This window comes from Squalius cephalus (genome assembly GCF_949319135.1).
Source record: "Squalius cephalus genome assembly, chromosome: 4".
Classification (NCBI taxonomy): domain Eukaryota; kingdom Metazoa; phylum Chordata; class Actinopteri; order Cypriniformes; family Leuciscidae; genus Squalius; species Squalius cephalus.
In genome coordinates this window covers 48,519,750-48,537,116 of record NC_137125.1, presented here as the reverse complement: position 1 = coordinate 48,537,116, position 17,367 = coordinate 48,519,750, and the positions used below count along the sequence as shown (strand labels likewise).

The 17,367-nt window shown below is 38.0% G+C and overlaps 1 protein-coding gene across 4 annotated transcripts; it reads right to left on the bottom strand.

Annotated features, from left to right (window-relative positions):
• Window positions 1-4,719: 4,719 nt before the first annotated feature.
• Window positions 4,720-16,340, bottom strand: vegfab (vascular endothelial growth factor Ab). 4 transcript variants are annotated; one of them, XM_079869477.1, is made up of 8 exons: window positions 15,591-16,340; window positions 14,516-14,558; window positions 13,722-13,918; window positions 13,113-13,189; window positions 12,722-12,754; window positions 9,710-9,775; window positions 7,202-7,348; window positions 4,720-6,682 (listed from the first exon to the last, which is right to left on the bottom strand). In XM_079869477.1, exons 1-8 carry the CDS (start codon window positions 15,756-15,758, stop codon window positions 6,661-6,663), a joined length of 753 nt encoding a protein of 250 aa, XP_079725603.1. In that variant the 5' UTR covers window positions 15,759-16,340; the 3' UTR covers window positions 4,720-6,660. The 4 variants fall into 4 exon arrangements, with proteins under 4 accessions (XP_079725603.1, XP_079725604.1, XP_079725605.1 ...); XM_079869478.1 differs by having other exon boundaries at window positions 7,202-7,345; XM_079869479.1 differs by lacking the exon at window positions 9,710-9,775.
• Window positions 16,341-17,367: the final 1,027 nt, after the last annotated feature.

Below are 17,367 nucleotides of genomic sequence, written 5' to 3'. Positions count from 1 at the left end.
GGTTCTGATGGCTGTACCTAACTGTGATGGGCAACATCACAACTATGACGAGAAAAAACAGGTAAGCTTGCTTGAGCATTCTGTCCTTTTTAAGGTTGCATGTTGTGACATTGTCCCATTTTTGGTTCGTCTTTGGTCCGTGATGCGTTATTTCAGTCGAACTGCACCAAAGTTTGTTTGGAAGTGGAGCGAGACCCATCTTTTCAGCGGTCTCGTTCTGCTTGCTTGGTAGCGTTCACACTTATTCAAATGAACCGCACTAACAGAGCATTCTCACCAGGGTTCATTCTAATCTAACCAAACATGCCAAGTGTGAACACACCCTAAAATAACCCAGGGCTTTATGACACTGAGTTTACAATTCCAAGTAAAAAGCCAAGAGGATTCCCAGCAAAGACTCACATTTGCATTGTATAAAGTCAAAAAAATCACAGAGATCCAAAAAGTATATATAGAGGGATGCAAGAGAATTCCAGAGTGTTTATTTCAATGCAAATGAGAGAATTTGTCTTTGTGTGTTTGGATGACTGTGTGTTTAGTCTTGCAGATTTTGATTGAGTGTGCAATGGTTGTTTATACTTTTCCAAAATTGTGTGATCTAAGAAAAACTGCATGTTTATCTTTGGTGTAAGAAAGATGGGGAAGGAGGGAGGTTCAGAGGACAGATCCAGGGAAAAGAAGCATGACTAGTCCAACATACTTAACGCTAAAACTGACACACATAGAGATGATCAGTCCTAGGCTTCTCTCCACACTGGAGTCATTTCACAGATATGTTCCATTCCTACATCACATTTGACCAAAACTCCCTCTCTGACATCAGCTTAATGCATAATAATTATCTTCTTAAACAAAATTGGGAGGTCGGAGGAGAAAACCAACCCACTTTCATAATTGCCCATGGATTAACCTGGTTTTGAAATCCAGGTTTGAAAGACATTAAACCCCAGTGTAAAGCACAGTGAAAACACTGAAACATTAAAACCCAGTGTAAAGCACAGTGAAAAGCCTTAGTGTGTGACTCATTCTTTGACTCATTGTATGATTCAGTGATTGAAGTATTGATATTTTTTTTGCCGCGGTTCATCCCCCAGACAAAAGAGCTTTTTAATGTGGCATAAGCATATTTACACAGGAATCGGATATGTGGGAACCAATGTATCACACATCGGGAATGTTACTTTTGTATTGTTATATTTTTATTTCTATGCATAAGAAAACGAGACTCGCATTGATTGTCATGACCACAGCGAGGTTTATGCGGGAAAAATCGGGGGGAAAATCCCAAAGACTTAACATTGGACAGAACTTTGTGACATCATAACTCTGCATCACAATGTTGTATGTATGTACCGATAAATGGTCACATTTCATATTAACCACGCCCTAGAAACCACATACAGCTCCCTATAGATACCACTCCATAGACTTTCACTGAAAAAGAATGAGATGGATATCTCTGGATCAGAACATTGTAGAGACATGGGGGTGGGCCCTTTGGACTCAGACTGCCAAGAACTTTTTAAATATCACCCTCGCAATAATATAGCCACATCCTGGCAACCATTTAGACTACCCTAACATAATATAATAAATTGAACCGGCCATATCTCTGAACCAGGATAGAATTGAGACATGGGCTCTTTTGACTCAGACTGCCGAATAATCCATTACTTGCTTCTATGACAGTGAATACAAACTCATAATTACACAGAATTAGATTCTAGAAAGTTAGTTAACAGATAATGCTATCATCGCATTTGAAATATCTGAGTTTCCCCCCCAAACCCCAAGCCCTGGTTAATTTCTGACTCGTCTTTGCAGGACAGAAAAGTATAGAACTCTTGCATATGTATTAAATAACAGAACACACACATATACTGTGATCCCTGACGTCTACCGCTCAAAGGTGACTCCACTTCAGGAAAAACATTGAGTTTCCTCGTTATAAAACCACTTTGATTCCTGTTTGAGTTTGCCAAACTCTTCACATTGAAAAAGTGTTTTGTTAGTCACAAGGATCAAAGCTAATTTCTCAACAAAGGGACCATCTAATTCAAAATGTCATCACATCTCTTTACAAACCCTATATAATCTGTAAGCAAACTTAAGTGAATTAGATGCAGTCTGTCAGAGAACAATCCGTAACACGTGCATTTGACTCTAAAGTATGCAAGCATAGCCACTTTTATACATTTAAACCACAAAGTTTTTCATCATAAAGACTGGCAAGGAAATTTCAAATGGGTAGTTTATTCATTCCCACTCATGTTCTTTTTCTTCAAAGACATTTCCATAACCTAAGTGATGCCAACAAAATGTTAAATATAGCCGTGTTTTATAAGATTGATGACTAAATGGTGGTTGCACATGCAAATGCAGCATGTGTAGGTGAGCACGCACCTAATCTGATGCTCTCACACACAGGTGTGAGACGTGGACAGATGAGTAATGATGCCATTGGACAATTGTATGTTCCTGACAGAGTGCACGTCTCTACAGCAGGGTGTGGACTGCCTCTGATTTTTAAAGACGCAGACCTTGGTCACGCCACACTGTTGGAAATGAGGGTAAATTCCAGTTTATTTTCAGCAACATGACAATTACACATGGCACCAATTTATGACCGCTTGATAAACAATAAAATCAATGTCAAGAACTCAAGACTCAGCACTGTGCCTCTCTGATTTATATGTCCCAATGGATCTGATCCCACATCTACGCTCATTCTCAGGAAACAAAGCCTAATAGATGCATTTCTGCATTGTGCAGATTTGTATGTGCACAAGAGGTGGTTACAACCTTGCAAAGTTACTTCCAAAATGATTTCAACCCTGTCACAGTAAGTTTAGAGTTCATATAACTTGAACTGATAGTGGATTAGTAATGGAAGCACTGCATATGAAAGAGCACAAGTTACACCACACCACAGAACATACGTTTATTATACTGAAAGGGATTTTCCAAACCTGTATGAATTTCTTCTGCTGAACACAAAAGAAAATATTTTGAAGAATATGGGGGGGATACTATGGATGTCAATGGGGACCATCAACTGTTTGGTTACTGACATTCTTCAAAATATTTTCTTTTGTGTTCAGGAGACTAAAGAAATTCATACAGGTTTGGAACAACTTGAGGGTGACAGAATTACATTTTTTGGGGTGAACTATCCCTTTAAATACTGACACACTGGGTGAAAAATTTAAAAGGGGGAAATTTCACTGCATAAGGCTGAATGGAAATTGAGGGGAAACACAAATGTTGCACATTACCAGAAAGTACATAGACAATACATTATTTTAATTTCAATTAAGGCAAGATTTAGGTGGAATCTGATTCTGAATAAACCTTCAAAAATAGCAGTCAGTGATGAACGAGGACATGCAAATGGGCTAAATTAGTGGAGTATCCAGTCAATTATATCAGTTACAAGTCAAGGAAACATGGCCATTTCCTGGCAGAAATTCATGAAATATCTGGGATTTAAACCTACAACCTTCCCGGTTCATGCTATTTAACTCTAAGTTAAACTGATGGGGTAAAGTTCACTGGCAGATCCAACACCATGATGATTTGCACCGGAGACGAGAACCTGCCACCCCAAAATTCCTCCTCTAATCAAAGATTAAGTCACTTACAACATTCCTGGGGTATTTAAGCAGCTGAGGGGCCTGTGCAGATGGGGGGAGAGTGGCATGAGGATTATCTTATATTTCATAGGTAGTGTTAAGCTGCTGCTCTTAAGTGCTTCACGTGGTCATATTATGTCAAACATATTGGCTAATCTAGTGTTAGGGGAGCGCCGCTCAGGCTAAAATCAGCTGTTTCAAAACAAACACGCAAAGTTCCACAAACTACTCTTAAACCTAAGCCTCATTAACACTGATCTACTGATGGCTGCCTTTCTGATGATCACATGGACCAGTGGGCTCAGGTTTAGCAAGACATATGGGAAGTGTCTGGAATGGTAATGGCTAGTTTAACATTTGTATGTTTTATAGTTTAACAAACCAAAACATTCCTACGTAATGTGCTCCGAGGATGAACTACCACGTGGAGGACACATTCTGGACAAAAATATCGCTTTAAAGTGGAATCTGTAAGTGATGCAACTCTAGGCAACATCTAAAACAAATAATACAAAAATCAAGCATTGTTTTAAGGCCTAACACTGATATGCATTTTAAATAACACTTTTTTAAGGTGCATAAAGTTGTTAGAAAAATGTTAAAGCATGTTTCATGAAATTTAGGAATTATTCCAGGAATGCCGGCAATACTGTTTGTGCAGAGATGGAGTGAACTATAGTAAAAGATAAATGTAAAATTGTACATGAATACAATTTAACGTTGTTTCAGAGATTTAGAACAGCGTCATTGAAAAGTTTCCTGATGTTAAACCCAACAACAGGAAGCCGAAAATGCTGAGAAATGGGATGTGGCCAATGCAATACGGTATGGATACAATCGAGACATGCAGGAGCATCATACACCTGTTTTTTTTTTGGGACCAATTCTTTGATGACAGTTTTCAGGTTAAACCAAATTATTTGCAGAAGCCGATTAGTCCCCAAAAAGTAAAAGTCAAAAGTTTCCAAGAATTAATATCATACATGCTCCTGAATGGCAATGATGCTTCTGGAATCAAAAATGAATCAAGATTATGATCTTGAAGTGTTTTCACGTTATCGTACAGTACAGACGCATCAAAACTGTGAAAGTTTTCAAACAAAATTTTATAGAAAAAGGGCAATATAATTTGAAAATAAATATGCTGTACTACATTACACAGACACAAAAAGATGTTAATATCCAAATATTTACATAGAGTAAATAAATAATGTTTAAACTGTAAAACTCCAATCAAACCAGACCACATTTGAGCATACTGTTTCAGCTTGTTAGATCTTATTATAGTAGAAGTAAATGGTGACATGAGTTTGGCCTATATTTACATTTGGCTGCTATATTGTTATTCAATACGTATGTCACACTGACATCAAGACGGTTTCGTCAGGACGGTTTCGCCAAACGTACTCACACATACACGCACACAAACACTAGCCTCGTATACACACGAAATCACATTTACACAGTTGTTAGAGATCACACGGCACACACACACATCTGCAGTAAGGCGGCAAAGTCAAGGCAGTTGGCAACATAACTCACTGATCAGTTATAGGAATGTTTCTCTGTTCATCTACGGAAAATAAAACAGGATGAAAAGCTTTTTTTTCTCCAGACAGCCATGGAGCTTTGCAGACGAAAAAAGGACAAGAAGATCCATCTTAACATAACACTGCACATAAATAGGTCAAATTAAATACAAAGAGATAGAATACTGAAAATATTCTAAAAAAATAATAATAATAATCATAAATTACTGATTTGTTTGGGGGAATAGATTTGGACTAAAATTCCAAGACTAGCTGGACGACAACAAAATACCTAGCACAGAATTGTCATCTTAAAGGGATAGTTCACCCAAAGATTTACATTTTGTCATCATTTATTCGCCCTCATGTCGTTCCAAACCCGTAAGATTTTCGTTCATCTTCGGAACACAAATGAATATCTTTTTGATGAAATCTGAGAGCTTTCTGTCCCTCCACAATGTTTAAATGTGAATAAAAGACTAAATTAAATCTGTTCATCAAATAAAGCACTTGAAACTCTTCAGAAAATTTGAACTAAACCGCTCGATTCATATGGATTCGTTTTACGATCTCTTTAAGAACTTTTTGAAGCGTCAAAGGGTCAGTTGCGTAGCTGTCAATGGAGGGACAGAAAGATCTTAATTTGTGTTCCGAAGATGAACGATAGTCTTAATGGTTTGGAACGACATTAGGGTGAGTAAATAATGACAGAATTTTCATTTTTGGGTGAACTATCCCTTTAAATCCCCAGTAGTGTGAAAGCATGGAATCTAATCACACAATCTATTCAAAGTGGTTTCCAAACATGTCAAAGAATGAATATCCCTTTAAGGAGTGAATATGACCAAAATCCTCTTGAGTTTGCCTCGTCAAGGTCAGAGCTCTGGTGCAAACATTTACCACAGTGGCCAGCAGGTTTCCATGGCATCACTGTGTGACATTCCAACGGCAGAATCAGTTCGGTCTACCATCAAAACTCCAGTCATTTGTCCATCTCTAAAAACACACGCATTGTGCTCAGTGTTCACGTACTTGGAGGAATGATTCCACAGCGTGTAGTGGACGCTGACGCAGTTTTGCAGTCCTCCAAATGTTTTGTTTGCGCTCGTTTACATTTAGATTCACATGAAAAACTGCACAGCAGACCCAAATCCAGTGATGTGTTTCGCTGAGTACGACTTTGAGTACGACTTTACGCACGCCAGCCAAGATCAGAAACGTTTACGTAGGTCTTTTGCGAAGACCCTTTAGCAGCAAATCAAATCCTGTGATTTCAGTCTCTCGGTTCGCTTAATACACACATGAAAATCATGAAAATATACAGACAGAGCATTTCATTGACTATTAACCCCCCACCTCTCCCAACCCCTTCACTTCATTCTCTCAATATCTCCGTGATGGAAAAATGAGACCAAAGTTCAAAGCTGAAAGTTCAAAGTGCTGTGAATTATTGGAGAAATATTCCTTCATGTCAGAGTCCATTCTGAAATCTGTTTGGTTCACCTCCTTGGTTTGTCACATCTGGGAAAGTAAGTAGAAAAATCATAAATGAAATCTCTATAACATCTCAATTGTTTTGTCCTAGACAGGAAGAAGATTAAACCAAACAAAGGCTCCTTCTGACAAATAGAGTATCTTACATATGTCTCCTACATTTTCAGAACAGATGCATCAATGTCTCAAACTGTACTCTGAATTACCAAGATGCAACGTTTACCAGACCAAATCATTTTACACTCTTTCAATATATCAACATATCTTTCAGTTGATTAGGAGAAAGATCTGAGACGAAGCTTATATTTAAAGAAGCAGCAACCAACACTTTCAAGGGAAAAGGGCAGGTTGTCATAAAAATGTCATAGGGTTTGATACAATGTAACGATGAGTAAATGATGACAGAATTCACTTGATCTCTGACTGAACTATTGCTTTAAACCCATCTTTTGTCAAGGGATGTTTATGACAATACAAAAACAGGAAGGCCAGTCTTGCACTAACATGTGTAGATACACACAAAAAAGTGTAGATTTACAAACACACCTGCAGGTCCTTTCGTTGAGTTCTAGTTGTCTAGACCTGCAGTCGGCTTCAGAGTGTTTACAGGAGCACTGACACGTCTCGGGGTCTTGAACAAACAACCTTCTTCTCCTTTCAGGGCATGTAGAACAGCAAGGCTCACACTGACTACTGAAGAGCGAGAGAATGAGAGAAAAGGAGAAGGATTGGGGGAGATTACTGCTGACACATAGTAATGGCCATTATTAAACACTTTCACCCAAACATACACACACAGGCACTCAGTGAGTCAAGCAGTACACTTTTTGAGCCACCCTGGTTTGGTACCACGGTTTCGCCCCTTCTGAGGGTCCGAGGGGGTTTTGTAGAGTGTAAATAGCTGAAGTTATAGGCAGGATGTGGCCATGCACCTGCAAGCTCAGTTGATGCAAGAAAACAATAAAAACTTTTCACTCTTTCCATTTTAGAAAAGCATACTGTAATAAAAGGCAGAGAGAGAACAGTGCATAAGAATCCAGTGTTTCAGTTTATTGCTTCTTGTAGTGTTGGATCAGGGTCATCAGGACACATGTACAGTACGAAATGATGGACTCCATGAGGAAGATTCACACGCATTTGTGCCAACTGACCTTGTTTGAAGCCAATATTGCTCTGAGGACAGGCTTATCAAAACCACATTCTAAATTCTACATTTAACCCTGACCTGACTTTAAAATCACAACAGGGTAAAGGCCTGTAAAAAGAACAATTGGCATGAAAAACATGCACAAGACTTATAGTTTACCCATTTATGTGCTTTGGCCACTTTCTTGACAGGAAAAAAAGGACAGGAATATTGTGAGGAAAAAGGACTGTGTTAGGGAAATGTCAGATTTATACCTACATGAGCACCACTTCTCAATGATGTTCTTAGTATTAAGTCACAATAAGATTTTACATCCAAACTTGAAATCCAAATCTTCTCAGAGAATGTCATAAATTCAATGTGAATAGTTGTGGTGCAAACAAAAACATACTTTCATGTTCTTTGTCTCGACAGGCCTTAAATCTAATTTATTTATTTATTTATTTTAATATGAAAACCCAAACCCCAGCCCTCAGAAAAATACTGACCTCAAAAGCATCAGTCTCACAGGAGCAGACTGTCCTCATGTACGCATTTCTTTGAAATACATTTCACTTTCCAATTACTGGGAGAAACACCAAAGTAAACAGGCTGTTTGACTTTTGTAATGCTGTGTGCAGAGCTCACTCAGCATGACAAAACAAAACTCACAGCAATTAATAAATAAAAAAAACACCTCACACAATCCTTCTCATAAGTTAGAGAGGACAGAACAATGTGAGGATGATGGTCATAATACAATGAAAAAATGTGAGAACAATAATTCACATCCCAAAAACAGGAAGCGGCACAAACAAGGTTATGATTCCAACAGAATTATTGTGACAAATTAGTACCATCAACAGAAAGCCATGCGGAGTGGGTCAGGTGAGTTTTTATGTCGGCTACCTCCCCACTGCTCACCTCCTCCAATCATAGAGCTTGATTTATTTATTAGGTCCTGTGGCACAAACTATAGAGCGCAACTGTACGGCTCCAGAAATAGAAATCCCATTCATTTCCCCCATTGAAAAACAGACAGACCTACCATGAGCTCAGAGGAAGTTAAGCGATGGTGCTTTTGCAATTTTTCAGTGAATTACCATGAAGTGCTGCACTACTCACAATCATTAAGCAAGAGAGAACGTGAGAACCAACCTTGGAAATGAGAACAAATCTCATTTTGCTCGTTTGCTTCTGAGGCCACTGACTGTCCATTCCCATAAAGCACTTCTAATGACAAAATCCAAGGAGTTTTCATTCCCACAACCAATATATGTCATTACTTTGCAATAAAAACCTCATGTCAAATTGTATCGTCTGTATACATTTTGCTTTATGCCTACAATTAATGACTTGTCAGACTTGTTAGTGTATTGTGGCTCTTGTTTGGATTACATCATTCACAACGCTGCATGGAATGAATAGTAGATTCTCTCATAAGAGACTACTTTTTTCCAAATACTTGCTTTGTTCAAATCAAAGGTTGTATTCCTATGATTCATCTTGGAGTTGAATGGTTTGGTTAAAGGCTTAGAACGCTTTACGGAAGATGCCCAAGGAGACTGAATGGGAAAACAATTCTGACTATAAAAGTGGACAGTCACTGTTGCACTCTACTGGTTTGTACCTTTCACAAAAACAATTCATAAACAATTTGGCCAAACGTTGTTTATGTTAATAGTTTTAGCATGTGCATCTGCATTAGTAAGGCAAGCTCTGTGAGAGCAGAGATCGAGCATGTGGTTTTGTGGCATGGTCAGTTTTAATTAAGTGGCAGAGGAGTTGATGGATTAATGGCAATTAACACCGTCCGACAGAAATACACTGATTAAAGGAGGCATAAAATCTCCTCCCAAATTAATTTGACGACCAAGAGTGCCACACTCAGGTGCAGGTGAGAGGAGGCGAACGCAGAGGTGACGTACAAATCCCGCTTTTTTTCACGGTTTTTCTTTCTCTTTCGCTTTTGGCCTTTGCCCTTCCGGGGTTTTCTGGAAAAGGGAACATGACAAACAAAGAAGAACATCGAAAAACAAAAACTGAATCGGAGTTGTTGCAAAAGATCATCCACACAGTCAGATTGCAGTGAACGTAGTGCTAAAATGATCCAGATGGAAACATCAGTAAACATGTCCCACTAAAACACATCTTTCTCTTCTTATTCTTGTATTAGTGCCTGACACGACAGCAAACTCCAGGGGCGTGAGACATGAATTTTAAATAAAAAGCCAGCCAGGCTCTGGGAAAATTCGCCAATACTTCAGAATCTCTCTCACGAAGAAGTTTCAATAAATAAACAAGGCTTTAAATCTTCAAAAGCATCACTAATGTTAGCAGGATTCCTGGCTGGTGCGAAACACAGACAAACTGATTCAAACTGAGCCAAAGCTGAAAGCTCAAAGTCTACTGGCGAGATTTGACTCTTTTATGTTAGTGAAGTCTAACGGAAACCGTCAAAAGTTCTCTTTCATTATAATGACAATACTGATCAATCAGCAAATCAACACTCAGTATTAGCGACACACACGTACATTTATCTTTCAGATAGCTGAGAATCCTGGCATATCACGTCAGACACGTCAGGCAGCAAGAATGTGAACTTTCCCCTATCTCGCAATCAGAGTACAAACTGATGTGCTACAAACTGATCTCTTTAAGGTTATTTGCATTAGTGGTTGACCAACATGGGGTTTTCAATGCTCTATAAAAATAAGCAGAGAACAGGGTGGCCGACATATGCAATATTCACAAAAAATATTTGAAAATATTTAATTTAATAAATCATTTCATAGGCGTCTCTTACAAACGATAGGACGTTGAAGCTCTTTAAAAAGAACGTCATGACTATAAAGTTGAATTTGCTGCTATACACAGCTGACAAATCAGGCTGGTTATTCTCTACGATTACATTCATTCTTTTCATAGATCAGATTCAATCTTTATTGCACGGTGCTCTGTCGTAGAACAGCCTCTGGGCCACTTGTTTACCAGAACCAGAAAGCATTTAAACTTTTTAAACCCCTAGAGATAACCTCTGACCCATAACACATCAGCCACAAGATCAACACCCTCAACTTCAGTAAACTTTCAAACACTTCGGCCCACATTCTCTGGTGAGAGGGAGGCATCGGAGAGGGGGTTGACTGACCGCTGCAGTATCTCTGAGGAGTGGAAACGGGCTCATAAACAAATGCTGAAAACATTATCTTATCGCCGGACGTAAAAACACTTCAGAGATGACAAATCTCTGTTACCTCAATGAACCTCAAATCATAAAGCAGAGCTTAGCTGACGGTAGGATGAATGTAGGGCGAGGGCATTGAACTAGAGGGCGAAACTCGCACACCTGTTCACGCAGCTCTCCACACACCTGAGGGGCTGAATTTACACTTGAGAGAGCAACGTGCGACGACATGAAGACTTCAAAAAGGAAGTGAGATCAGATAATGGTGTAAGGGTCAGAGAGTATCTCAGTTCATCTGAAGAAGGCTGGATTAACAAAAGCAGTAGTTCTGGTCTTGTGCTAGGGCTGGGCAATATAGCTTAAAAAGGCTTTTTTAAAAAAGTGTTGTTTTTTATTTCACTAAATGAAAAACATTTAGAAAGTATGTACAGTGCTATGCATAAGTTTAGACACCCATGCTAAAGTTGACTAAAAAAAGGAATAAAAAATCATCTTTTGGAAATTGAACTTAATGCCTTAATTTAAAAATTAGGAAAAATCCAACCTTTAAGGACACCAATTTTCGTAAATAAATAAATGTTCTTCCTTAAAATACAGGGTGCATAAGTTTGGACACCCCTATGTTAAATTCCCATAGAGGCAGGCAGATTTTTATTTTTAAAGGCCAGTTACTTCATGGATCCAGGATACTATACATCCTGATAAAGTTCCCTTGGCCTTTGGAATTAAAATAGCCCCACATCATCACATAGCCTTCACCATACCTAGAGATTGGCATGGTTTAATTTCAGTTAGCCTAATAGCTAGTTTGATTTGCATTGAGAGATGATCTTATGGAAAGTACTCCATGCCAATCTCTTGGTATGGTGAAGGCTAAGTGATGATGTGGGGCTATTTTAATTCCAAAGGCCAAGGGAACTTTATCAGGATGCATAGTATCCTAAAAAATTTTTTAAAAAAAATACTTAAAAATAAAAATCTGCCTGCCTCTATGGGAATTTAACATAGGGGTGTCCAAACTTATGCACCCTGTATTTTAAGGAAGAACATTTATTTATTTACGATACATTATTCATTCACAAAGAAAATTGGTGTCCTTAAAGGTTGGATTTTTCCTAATTTTTTAAATTAAGGCATTAAGTTCAATTTCCAAAAGATGATTTTTTATTCCTCTTTTTAGTCAACTTTAGCATGGGTGTCTAAACTTATGCATAGCACTGTATATGTATAATAAGACATATTCATTTGTATACTTTTGAGTGATAAACAAATTGTTGAATCAGAAGTGATCACAAAATTCACTGATTGTCATGAGATATTTACAATGTTGTTTGAATTTATATTGCCAGCAAAGATATCATGCATACATTACATCGCCCAGTCCTAGTTTTAGCTTAGCTTTAGTTTGACAATGGGGCAACTAACGATTTTCAAGATCTAAATCACCTGTTACCTCATACCATGTATTTAAAAACAACAGTGAGGAGTTCCACTGTTCTCTCACAATCAGATTTTATGGCTTTATGTAACATGAAAAGCAACGAGCTTAGATGAAAGGATCAGGGAGAAAAGGAAAACAAGAAGGAATACACCTAGCTGGAGATAAGAGTGACTGAGATAAAGGCAGAGAGATTAGGAAACAAGAATGAATGCAAGAATGATGGAGGGTAAAATGACAAAATAATGCGAGAGCAAAAGCACACACATACACACACACACTCATACACACAAACACAAGAACAATGTCACTCACTTTTCTCTTTTCTCTGGAAGATTTTTTTTCGGCCTGAAAGAGCAACAAAAAGAGCGAGACATTACCTAAGTGAACGTGTTTGTTGTGAGCACAAAACAGAACAGACGAACATCCACTAACACCCCTAGCTAATAGATAATATAATTACAGCTAGAAATACAATTATAGAGCAGACAATAGATGGCATAAAGAAGTGTCCCCAAAAGTTAGCTGAATCTGACAGCCTTCCTCTAGGGACAAGCGTCCTTATAGTAAAGTCTTCAAAAGTAAAAAAATAAATAAAACTCTTTTTTCTTTTAAATGGAAAAGGTTTTCTTTCATGGGTAAGAAATTATTCGTCCACATTTAGGTAGCTGTATGTATGTATGAGAGTAGAAATGAGGATTCTTACCGACACTGGCATTCACTGTGTTCTGCAAAACTCATGAAAAAGTCACCTTGATGACGGAGTGGTTTCAATCTTTTAATCTACAGAAAAAAGCAATAACAAACATTAAAACACCACATCATAGACATATAAGGCAGTGTTATTGTTAAAGGGACAGTTCGCTAAAAAATGTAACTTTTGTTATCACAAAAGAAGATATTTTAAAAGAATGTTGGTAATCAGACAGTTGACAGTAGCCATTGACTTCCATAGTATGGAAATCAATGGCTACCGTCAACTGTCTCCTTACCAACATTCTTTAAAATATCTTCTTTTGTGTTTAACAGAAGAAAAGAAACTTATAAATGGTGAGTAAATGATGACAATTTTCATTTTTGGGTGAACTATCCCTTTAAGTAAAAGCTACATTCATCACTACCTAAAAATTGGCTACTCTCATTCAGAAGAAACCCTGCTAGCTTGGCCAAAAAGAGAGAGATAAGGGGTTTGAGTGTGGGAGACAGTAGAGGAGTGTAGGGTTTCCAAAAAGTAGACTTAACAAGATTCAGACAGATAGTGGGAGAAAAGGGAGAGAAAAAGAGAGCAACAGTCTGGAAGTTAGGGGTCTCTGACCTCCAAGGTAATGTTGTATGTGACGGTGGGGGTGCATTCCATCATCTCATCATTGCAGCACCCAGCACAGCGGGTGAGAACCACACAGGACGGTATGAAGATATGCTCTATGTCATCAGGGTATTCCTGTTGAATTTCCACCAGCACCTCCCGAGGACGACAAAGTGACTTGTTATACACCTCCATGAATGGCACCACTGCAAGTAAGAGAAAAAAGAGGAAAATCAGTTACTTGGTTGTTTGTTTGCCAAAAACATTGGACCTTTTTGGCCAAGAGTTGCACAATTTTTTCATGGCAAACACTGTTTGAATATCAGGGAGCCCTTCTAGGAATTTGTGACTGACAGGGGTGTCCATTTAAATCATGTACTTCCTTGGGTTGCACTCGACCTACTTAAAAAAAAAAAAAAAGACCCCAAAGTAGCCTGTGTGTTTATTCTGCACAGCTGTTTGAGTCTCTATTTTTACATGAAGAAGAAAAGCACAAATGTATTGTAATTTAATAATGTGTAGTCTGGTTCTCTTGGTTTAACAGAGATTGAGCAATGAGCGGTATTGAGCAATGAGCGGTTTGGCAATGCGCGATCCAAATTATCCCTTGGAGATTTAGAGATTGGAGATGTAATACAAACCATACTGGATCGTGAGCTTCTAATAAATACAACATTTTATCCTAAGCTATACAGTATCAGTTTGATTAAAGGCACAGCATTGCCCTCCTTAACCCATCCACCAGAGGGCGCTGTATGTGTCCAGTCTCTGGATGACACCATTGAGTTCAAGCAGAAACTCACCATCATATGTGCTTTTGCCTCCCTCCCTGGGTATGTAGGCACTCTGTGGTAAAAAAAAAAATAACAACAGAAATTTTTGACAGAAATTAATATTTAAAGAATGTGTTCAGTTATACATATGTTCACAATCAATAATCAGGAGTCCCAACAGGTTTGACTAGTTATTCACCACGGCATCATTACTCAAGTTTTAGGATGATGCAACAAATTACCTAATTTCATGATTTTAAAGTCAAAGTTCTTAAAAAAAAACAAAAAAAACATAAGGTTAGTTCTCACAAAGAATGATTATTTGTGTGTGTGTGTGTATATTTAAACGTTTTTTTTTTAAATAATTTTACTTGTGCACATATTAACAATTATGGCATTAACCTGTAGTATGCAGAAAACTATATTAAAAAGGGACTTAAATCTTGGCCTTGAAAGATCTGTGACTTGACTTAGACTTGGCCTTGATAGTCTTTTGTCACGAGTCTAGTCTCAAATCAAAACCGGCCTTGAACTCTGCATTAGAGACTTGTGAACATGTCAGATCACACACTTCAGATTTTGCAGAAGCTCCATGGAGACACGTGCACTTCTCGATTAATTTCATCAAGAATAAGAGTATTTGGTGAAGAATTTCTGAAGATAGGCTGAAATCACAACCTAATGATCTATATCTCTACATTGTGGTCTCCTGAAGACGGATATGTTGGTGCCGGTCCGTCTGAACTGTATACTGTAGCTGCGCCTTTAAAGCGTAATAATATCACTAAGGTGGCTATGATAGGGCCTTCACCAAAATCGACAACAAACTTCCAAATAGTTGAATGAACTTGGGTTGCGTATATCGCTGGATTCCCCCGGTTGTAACCTGTCTATAGTGTTAAATGGCTCAATGTGTGATGATCAGATTGGCTTGTTCACGTAATTTTGAAGAGCTTGGCAAAACATGGTCAGTGACCTCGCAAGGGGAAACACAAGGACGTCCAATATAGTGGCGCAGACATTACATTCGAAATAACACTATTTCAAATTCAACCAATACGTCTGCGTCTTACTCTATATGCATGCATAGGGATATAAAACTTACCTTGACAGCTGAAAAATACAGAAGCGTCACAATAAATAACTGGAGCACGCGAACGGCAAAGTTCATGATTGAATATATAAGGCGAATAACTCTTTTTAAAACCCTATCCGATGATAGGCGGACTTTAGCAAACGCATTGGTAAAGGTCTCAGAAAGCAAGTTAGACATGAGTAAAGGCTTCTTCACACAGGGTCCGACCTATAGGGGCAACAACAATCCCATGTTGGTCTCACAACACGCATGCAGACACCTGAGAGAGCGTGAGACCCACGGAAAATATGTTATAACGTCTCTCAGCTGTTGCCGATTATTTTCAGAATATCCAGAAATATGAGAATCCAGGACGCAGGTCCTCTCACATTGTTGAGAAGTAGATCAATTTTTTCTTCCAAGGCTATTACAATCCACATCACAAAAGTAATCCCATGCTTAGCCTGCCACCCGTCTCCAAGTGCGTTGGGTTCATTGGGAAAGGGACGCAGAATGGATAAGAAACTCACTCGCTGATAAAACTTTCAGTATTGCCCATTCAGTGATACCAGTGAGAACACAAAGACGCCGAAGAGAGAATGCTATATCCAAGCGCACTTCTAGTCCCTACGAATGAACACCGCTTTATTCCGCTTCCTGTTTGATTTGTCGGCTTGATTCTCAAAGTTCTCTCCCTTGCCGTTATGAATGATCACGGACGCCGCCGTTCCCCGGTTTTAACGAAACAGCTTCAGCAGTCGGTCAGTTTTGCACCGCAGTGAGATTGAAACTCATGCCATTGGACAAGTCACTGGCGATGGGCGTGGCTATAGTGGTGTCAGTGTGCCGTCCAGTGTCTCAGTTAAGTTCAATGCGCAGATATCGACTTATTGATAATAACTGTAAGAGCTTCTGTAAAACGAGAGATCTCACTCTCTGATTACAGAGTGCTGGTATCAATATGTTTAGATATTTTGTATAAAAGCGGTATTACGGCTACTGTTTAATCGCATGAGCAAACAGTCATTCCTCTTATCGCAAGTTTGTATACATTATATGGCTCTCTGAAATAAATGATTTTAATTTTTCAATTGCATCATTCATCGGTCAAATATTTCTGAATAATGACCGTTGTCCATAGAGACGCAGTATAACTGGCCACTCGTATAGTTCAGCGTATGTTGTAATAAAATACTTTAAATTGTTTCAAAATGATTAAATTATCCTTATATATTCTTCAAACATTTTGTTTATTTATGTTGTAAGTAGCTGTATAAAAAGAGGGACAATGTAGGCCTATAGTGAGCCCACATTATAGCAAAATAAACCCATTTATGATCACCCTGAAGAGCTTGCTTTTATAAAGGCTGACTGTACATATTCCTTATTTGCATGCGTAACAGTTTGATCCAAAAGTCAGAGACCACCAATGAAAAAAAAAATAATTAATAATAATAATAATAATAATAATATTATATATATATATATATATATATATATATATATATATATATATATATATATATATATATATATATGGTGCCTTTTTAATACATTTTCATTATACACTACTATAGTTATAACAATAATATAACTGAGTGAGAAAAAAAAAAAGAATTTCAGTAGCCTATTGATGTTCCCCCATTTACTTTAATAACAGCATGGAATATGGCAAATTATAGGGCTTAATATATTCCTTTATTACATTTCAACATTAATATATTATAATATCAATAATTAATCATGTATAATAAGTAATATCCGCTGCGTAATGATAGGTCGTACGTGCAGAGGCATAGCGGTCTAC